Source organism: Vicia villosa, linkage group LG5, assembly GCF_029867415.1.
Source record: "Vicia villosa cultivar HV-30 ecotype Madison, WI linkage group LG5, Vvil1.0, whole genome shotgun sequence".
Lineage (NCBI taxonomy): Eukaryota > Viridiplantae > Streptophyta > Magnoliopsida > Fabales > Fabaceae > Vicia > Vicia villosa.
In genome coordinates, this window is record NC_081184.1 from 26,915,194 (window position 1) to 26,923,800 (window position 8,607).

Genomic DNA, 8,607 nt, shown 5'->3' on the forward strand with positions numbered 1-8,607 from the left:
ATACTTTTCTTTTTAATAAAATCGTACGACTTAGTTTGGGTTGAACCTTTTAATTTATAAACTGAATTAAAATAAATCACACAGTATTACAGTATAAAATCTAATATCTTCTATTGTATTCTTTGTATTGTATGATATTTATTTTAAGCATATTGTCGCTCATATGTCAAGTTTTAAGGAGATAATCATATTGGATTATATGTTAACGGTACCAAAACCTTACTAGGTCAGGTAATTTGCAGAATGGTGACCCGGCTAATGTGTCGTGATCAGTTTAAAGCTGCTTCTAATAAGTTAACTGCTAGAGTTACATTTGAGGGATTTCCTTCATGAGTGGGTAAGCATTGGTTTTTCAGATAGCATTGGAACAAAAATTGCTGCACATGAAATTCTTTCATGGTCTTTTCAATCTGACTTAGGCGGAACTTCAAATTCTAAGCAAGTTGCAGATGCATATAGTTTTTAGCTTCTCGTCATCATCATGAATGTCAAGCCATGTGTGACAGATTCAATTTACATAAATAAACTACACATGTATGTATGTGTATATATCTAGTTTCTTTAAATAAATTGCACATGTAAATGTATATGAAGTATTTGTAGTGTTGTTATGTGTGTTACTTGTTGACGCGTTTATTAATTGATGTTTGTTGTTAATATTGGAGTTATGTGAGTTAATTTAGGTAGTTATCACACTTTTAAACATCTTTATTCATGTTTAAATATGGTTAATGAAGAATATAGGTTTAAATGCATTTTTAGTCCCAGTAAGTTAGCGAGTTTTTTATTTTCGTCCCTGTAAGTTTTTTTTGGGTCTGAGTCCCTATATTTCAATTCCGCGTTCGTTTTAGTCCCTAAAATTAAAATCCGCAGGAAATTTCGCAAGAAAATCTGTATGAAACCTGCAGATTTTTCTACGAATTTTGCCTTTAGGGACTAAACCTCAAGCAAAAAGTAAGATCTAGGGACACAAATAAAAATAAATAAATAACTTACAGGTGTAACGCCCGGAAAAATAATTATTGGCTTAATTTAGATATTTGTGAGGTTTATTGAAATTTTCGCGTCTTGGGACGATTTAGTCGGTATTAGTTCGGGATAGAGGATCGATATTTAATCGAAAATTTTGATATTTTTAGTATTAGAAATATTAACGTGTTAATATTTGCATTTTGAGAATTTTTCGAGTAATTAAGATTAGACTGTAAATATGAGACATTGAGTAATAAGTCGGTAAGTTAAAATAATCGAATTTTATTTTAATGGTATTTAAGTGGAAGTATTATTTTTACATTAAGTGTAGAAATGATATTTGGAATTATGGTATAGCGAATTATTAAGGCGTATATTTTATTAGGCCCATTTGTGTGGTAAATGACTAAGATAGTGTCATTTTTGAAATAGAAATAGTGGAGCAAGTTTAGAGTTATCGGAAAAACAAAAAGAGGGGAAAAGCTAGGGTTTTGAAGAGGATAAGAAGGAGGCCAGCGTGTTGCTCTCAAGTGTCATTTTTCCCAAATCTTCCATTGATTCTCCTTAGAACTGCACTCAATCCAAGATAAGGGGGTCTTTCTACCTAAATGGGAATATGATGGATTTTATGTGGACTTAGGGTATATATTTGTCATGGTGTTGTGTTTTGAAATTAATGTTAGTGTTCATTGAAATTGAAATAATATGAATTCTGTGTGTATTTGAAAATTTGAAAAATGCAAGAAACAAGAAAAATAGATGCTGCCACTCGGCAGCTAGGCCTTTGACGGCAGGCAAGCAGTGCTGGGACGGAAGGCAAGGACCTGGGACGGTCGGCACCCCACTTTAGACATATTATTTTGTTTTCTAGCTTTTCACTGTGAGATGATATTTGGTTACTTACTATTTAGTTTTCATGTGATACCAGTAGGTTCAACATTCCAGCCCTGTGCTTGTTATGTGTTGTTTCTTATTTTCATAATATATATATATATATATATATATATATATATATATATATATATATATATATATATATATATATATATATATATATATATTGGTATAACAAAGATGAAATTGAAACCCATTGAGGCATAATATTTTCGTTTCCCGTTACTTTGATTTGTGCTACTCCTTTTGTTTTCATTTCTATTTTCATGTTGTTTTCATTGTGTTCCATTATTTTGCTTTGCTATGTGTTCTTTGTTCCATGTTTCTATACTATTAATTAAGGGACATATATAATGGATAATATAATAAAAATGAACAATTATGATATGGAAATATAATTGGAAATAGTATTAAATAAATTGTAAACAGTACTTTAGTAGAACAAAATACCCTTTCTCATAGGATGCTAGCATTGGAAATGAAATAAAATAGTGACTTGAAATTAATGTAGTGTGATATTATTGGTTGATTAAATTAATAGTTGAATTAATTTCAATAAGTCTATTTGATTGAAAAATACTTGGACTTGGATCAATTATTCGGTTTATCGGCAAATTACGGTATTTTGAGAATTTGTCCGTAATTGGGTTTTGGTTGAATATTTAAGTTGAGAATAATATATTGCTATGACAATTATGTTGGTTTCATAATTAACATTATTTTTAATTGAGTTAGATGATAATTCGAGGTTGATTAGGCTTACTTGATATATTGGCAAATTGTGATTATTTTGCGAATTGACCGAAAGTGGTAGTTTTGGTTTGGATGCATTTGTTGCGAATAATGTTGTGATTGCCGATATGATTATTATTATTGTGCATTGTTCCGTGGGTAGCCTTATGGAGCGAATCTTAACGAATTTTGATATTGCATATATGTTGCTATGAAGTTGATAATCTCGTTGTTAAGTTGTGTTGTGAGCCTTTGGCTAAAGTTGAACGGTGTGATTGTTGATATGTGACCGTTGTTGTGTTGTTGTTATGTCGTTGTCTCGTTGTCGAGTTGTAGTCGTTGTATGTTGTCGCATAGCATAACATAACATTAAAGTTGGCCTGGATTGGCAATGTTCTAAGTTGGAGCTAATGCTCATTAAAGTTGGCCTGGATTGACACGTTCTAAGTTGAAGGCTTTCCTTATGCCTCGGAATTACTGGCAATGTTCTAAGTTGGGTGTTTTACTCCAATGGTACCACATGCATATGCACAATTGAGTCACATTTGAGTCGTTGTCAGCTGTTGTTGGTTGGAGTTGTTGTTTATGCATTAAGACGCTTATATGTTGACTTATTGAAGATGCTTATATGTTGACTTGTTGAAGATGCTTATATGTTGACTTGTTGAAGATGCTTATATGTTGACTTGTTGAAGATTCTTATATGTTGACTTGTTGAACATACTTATGTGTTGACTTGATGAAGATGCTTATATGTTGACTTGTTGAAGATGCTTATATGCTGACTTGTTGAAGATGCTTATGTGTTGATATCGTGACTATTCATTGGTGATGTTATTTGTGTTGTTTATGTTGATGTTGTGTGAAGCGGTGATTCATTGATATTCTTTACCTAATATATAATTTATCATAATCCTATTTATATAGTTTGATATCTCACCCTTTCTGCTGATGTTTCCCCTACCATGGGAAATGGGCAGGTACTCAAGTATAGCTGTGGATGTTGAAGTATTTTTATGAAGTCGTTAAGTTACTTTGTGCTAAGTCAAGGGTCTTGCTTTGATACATAACACTCGGGGGGATGGATGATAGTTGTTTAGTTGTTTGGTTTTATTGTTGAATAACTATGTTGATACATGAAAAGTAATTGTTGATGTTAAAATGTTTTCAATTTTAAAAGATGCTATGTCTTTAAAGTTGATTATGAAGGTTGAGAAAACACTTAGAAGGGGGTTGAATAGGTGATTTTTTTTAACAAAGACTTTATGAATGAAAGATAATCAGAACACAATCATTTTTATCTTGGTTCACCTTCTCAATAAGGCTACCTCCAGTCCACCCTCAACAAGGTGATTTACCTCTCTCAACAGAGGTCTTAATCCACTATAATCAGAACCTGATTACACTTGCACGAACAACTGCCGTGACTCACAATACAGTGCACGAGTCAAACTGCTGGTGACTAACGATCCCGCACAAGCCAACTGCTTGTGACTAACCAATCTTCTAAGACTCCACTAGTCCTTGACTTCTTGAGACTTCTGACCCAACTGGTCTCTCAAGGACTTAGTTACCACGTAACTTCTGTTGATAGTGTATAGTTTTGCTTCTAGAAAGTTGTAATCACCACTGTGATATTTCACTAAGATTAAGTACAGAATGATGAACTCAGAATATGAATAAGAGAATTTAGCTTTCGAGAGTTTTTCTTCACACTTGATGATTTTTCAGAGTTGCAGCGTTCTTGTGAGTTCTTTCTTGTTTCTTTCTATTTCGCTTGTTGTGCACTTTTTGCTCTTCAAAGGATCATGAGTATATATAGCTTCAAAATTTTTTTGACCGTTATCTCCAAAGCTTGCATTCAGCATTAAATGGTTTGCGTGTTGTCTCTGCTTTTGCTTTCTCAAAGAATTTGCATGTGGATAGCTTCTTCAATCAACCTTGAAAATTACGCTTTTGGAGTTTTGTAGTCGTTTTGCTAATGATTATGTCTTCAACAGTATAATTTGAACCAATCTGTGTAAACTTCTGTTCAGTCTTTGTTCTTCAGCTTTTGTTGTGGATATGTCTTCAGCGTGCGGTATCAAAAGTTTCTCTAGCTTTAAGTTCTGATTCTTCAAGTTCTGATTGCTGGTACTGGTACATCTTCTGAAATTAGAACCATATGTTCTAACATATTAATGTAGTTCCACTGCTTAGTATTAATAAAGTAGATTCATGTGGTTTTTGTTCATCCGAGTATTTGTGTTATGTATCTATGATAGTTTGTTATTGAAGTTGAGTTGAATTGTAATACTCCAATTGTTTGTCGAAAAAGAATTTTATAACTCTAATTCTCTTAATAAATACCGGGGTAGAATTGGGGTGTTACAACAGGGGCGAAAATCAAAAAATCACTAACTTACAGGGACCTAAAGTGCATTTAAGCCAAGAATATATCAACGTTCCGCAAGTCACAATTTATTCAGAATTATGGTAAAGGTCACCAAAATAAAATAAGAAATAGAGAAAAAGTAGTGATTGCAAGTATACTACCTAATACAACTCAATTCCTAAAAATAGGAATTGGGATAGACTTAAATCGCAGAAAAATAATGATTAAAACATGTTTTTGGACAAAAGTTTGGGACTGGTTTAATGCAGATCATCAGAAATCGCAGGCGCGCTTTTGAAAATAAATAGAGAGTCAAGTTAGAGAGGAACGCACTTAACGCGGTATAGGGGGTGCTTAGCGCGGGTCCCTAAGATGAAATTTAATATTTTCGATATATAAGTTCAAAATACAGAAGTTTATATTTTACTCTACTTTTGGAGAATTTTCTGGAATTTACTGTGTACGTTTAGGTAGGTTTATATGGCAATTTTAATGGAACTTGATATTATGAATCCATTTATTTCTATACTTGATTGTGATTAATGTTGTTGTGATAATGGATAACATGATAATTGATGATTATGTGTTGAGTTGACCAAGATGTTTATGAAGTTTTTGTGTTTGGATAATGATATGATTTTGATGAATAAATGAATGATGATGCTATTTTAACTAGTCGTGATCGTTGATTTTGTGACGTTGATTATCATGCATTCATAGCATAATTGTAGGATGATAGTCCATTAATGGTGTATGACCTTTGGTCCAGTGATGACCCTTAATCCCATTATGCGGATTGAGTGCAATATTGTGATGTGCTCCGGATCCATGCGGGAATCAATCATATGGTGGGGATCTTTGGAGAACGATGACAGAGTTATCTATGAAGTATTGGTACCACATGCATGAGTCAATTGATGTTGCATTGTATTGATTGTGATATTTCATGATTGAATGATGTTTGACCAATTTTGATGTGAATGGCAAGAATAATGATTATTATTGTGTTGTATGATGAGGCTATGAATAGATGATGACGTACATGTATGGGTAAGTATGTGGAGAATGAGGACACGTTGTATCGGTATCTGTGTAATTGATTATTTGTATATAACTACTATATATGTATTCCATATGTCTTATATAATAATTATGGAATTCAGGAGTAATTCGTCTAAGTTAGAGAATTGCTTCTTGGAGTCCTTTTTAACGTTTTTTTAGAATTAAGGGAGTCTTTCTCTGATACGTAACATCGGGGTCAGGATCGTTGTGTTTGGAACTATTATGTTCACTTTCAGTATTTGAATTTAATTTGATTTTGATGAATTACATTTCATGGTATTATGATGTTTTAAGTTATGATTCATGAACTATGAAGCTCGATTGATGTTTTATGAAGTTTATCAAAGATGTTTTAAATAATGTATTCTGCTGTGAGATATCATATTTTGTTTGTGATGATAATAGAATAATGTTTTAAATCAATTTTGAGAACATGTGTTACGGAGTAGGACATTTAATTGTGAAGTTTTTATGACAATGTGATACCCTTATTGGTGATTTTGTTTTGATTTAATTCGTATTATATTGGGAATATTCCTTTTGTGGGTTAGAGTGGTGTTAAATTAGTGGTATTAAAGCAGGTTGGTTCGTCTGACTAGGTTATTGTGTCTGTAGTGTGACAGTTAGATTATTGTTGGTAGTTAATTCTAACTTTGATGATAATTTTTAGTGTGAACAGAGTATGGCTGGAAGGAACGATACTGCGATGGCTGCTGCCTTGGAGGTTGTTGCTTTAGGCCATGCAGAATCAACCTAATGTTGGGATGATTGACGAGTCACGTAGCTTGAGTACGTTTCAGAGGGAGAATCTACTTACTTTCTATGGTAATTATGATCCTGATGAGCTTAAGAGAGGCTTAAGGAGATCATGAGGATCTTTCGGGTGATGGATTGTTCTGCAGCGCAGAAGGTATGTTATGGTACTTATATGCTAGCTGGTGAAGCTGATGACTGGTGGTTTGGCACTCATCATAGGTTGTAAGCTACCGACGAGATGATTACTTGGGTTGTGTTCCCAAGGGAGTTCCTGAGGAAGTATTTTCTCATAGATGTCTGGCGAAAGAAAGGGATGGAGTTCCTTGCGCTGAAACAAGGGAATTCAATTGTCACTGAGTATGCTGCTAAGTTTGTGGAGCTTGTGAAGTTTTATCCACACTACAGCGAGGAGATAGATAAGTTTTCAAAGTGTATCAAGTTTGAGAGTGGGCTGCGTTCGGAGATCAAACGGGCGATTGGGTATCAGCAGATCCGTAGGTTTATGGATTTAGTGAATAGCTATCGGGTTTATAAAGAGGACAACATTTCTCATTCAACTCATTACAACAGTATGAACGAGAAGGGAGAGAAATCGCATCATGATCGTAAGAAGCCTTATGATGCCCCAAGTGATAAAGGGAAATAGAAGGTTTCCGACTAGGGGAGTGTAGCAACCTGCCCTAAAAATTAAAATTTAGAGTTGCCACCTATTCTACCAGGGAGGATAGGAAACCCTACGCAGTTAAGAGATTCAGGGTAAGTTATTATATTCAGGTCAATGGAAGGTGTTAGGCACCCTTAACCATTTCCTAAGGTTTGCATTTAAGGTTTGTAAGAGTATTATGGTAAGGTTTGTGGCAGAATATTAATAGGGTGAAAAGTGAGATTTAAACCTAATTGAGGTTTTGGGGAAGGGGACTCGCCTTGGTTATCCAAGTGCCCACGTACCTCCTTAGGGAGGATTAGAGTCAACGTAGTTCGGGGCAGGGTTGTACGCCTTAGATTAATATGAGGTTGTTTGAAGGTATTTTGAATTACCTTATCGTAGTTTTGAAAATCTGTAGTTTGAAGATGAAAATGTGTTTTAAATGTGGCGTACAACCCTGATTTTAATATGTTCTATTAATTGCGATGATTAATAGGTTTAATCACCATAATTAACAGATTTAATAAGAAATTTCTAACTATTCTAATCGATATATTCGATTATCACCACTAGAAAATAAATGTATTTTAAATTAGATTATTAATTATCGTAACTCCTCGTAATCAATAGATTCGATTAAAATAAATAACGAATTGATAAAAAAATTGCTAATCTTTGTAACCAATAGATTCGGTTAAAACCCTTTAGCAAAATAAACCTTATTTGAATTTATTATTTGATTTAATTAAATAATCGATTATTACCCATCGCGATCAATTAATTTAATCGAAACGAATAATAAATAAAATTTTATTATTTATCATATTTTTTTAATTCAATTTAAAAAATCAGATTATAAATACAAATAATAATTAAACTTAATTATATAATTGGGTAATATATAGAAAAACAAATAATTAAAACCAGGTTTTGTTTGTATGTGGAAAGGCTGAAGGTCTATGGTATGTGTTCAGTGATCCTGATAGCTTCAGATCAAGATCAAATGCTCTGCATGCATTTTGGGAGAGGGAAACACAGTATACTGAGGCGCATGGAGAAGGTCAAGGTCTCCTCATCCCATGGCTCGTGAGGAGCCACTTGGCACGCAACTGAAGGAACGTGGAAGGAGTATTTAAACGCTATCCCTTCACACGCTCCCATTTTTCTTTTT

General features: G+C 33.5%; 1 protein-coding gene across 1 annotated transcript; it reads left to right on the plus strand.

Moving 5' to 3' along the window:
• The first annotated feature begins 7,028 nt into the window (after positions 1–7,028).
• Positions 7,029–7,436, plus strand: LOC131604409 (uncharacterized). Its single transcript, XM_058876851.1, has one exon. The coding sequence runs from the start codon at positions 7,029–7,031 to the stop codon at positions 7,434–7,436; it is 408 nt and encodes a 135-aa protein (XP_058732834.1).
• Positions 7,437–8,607: the final 1,171 nt, after the last annotated feature.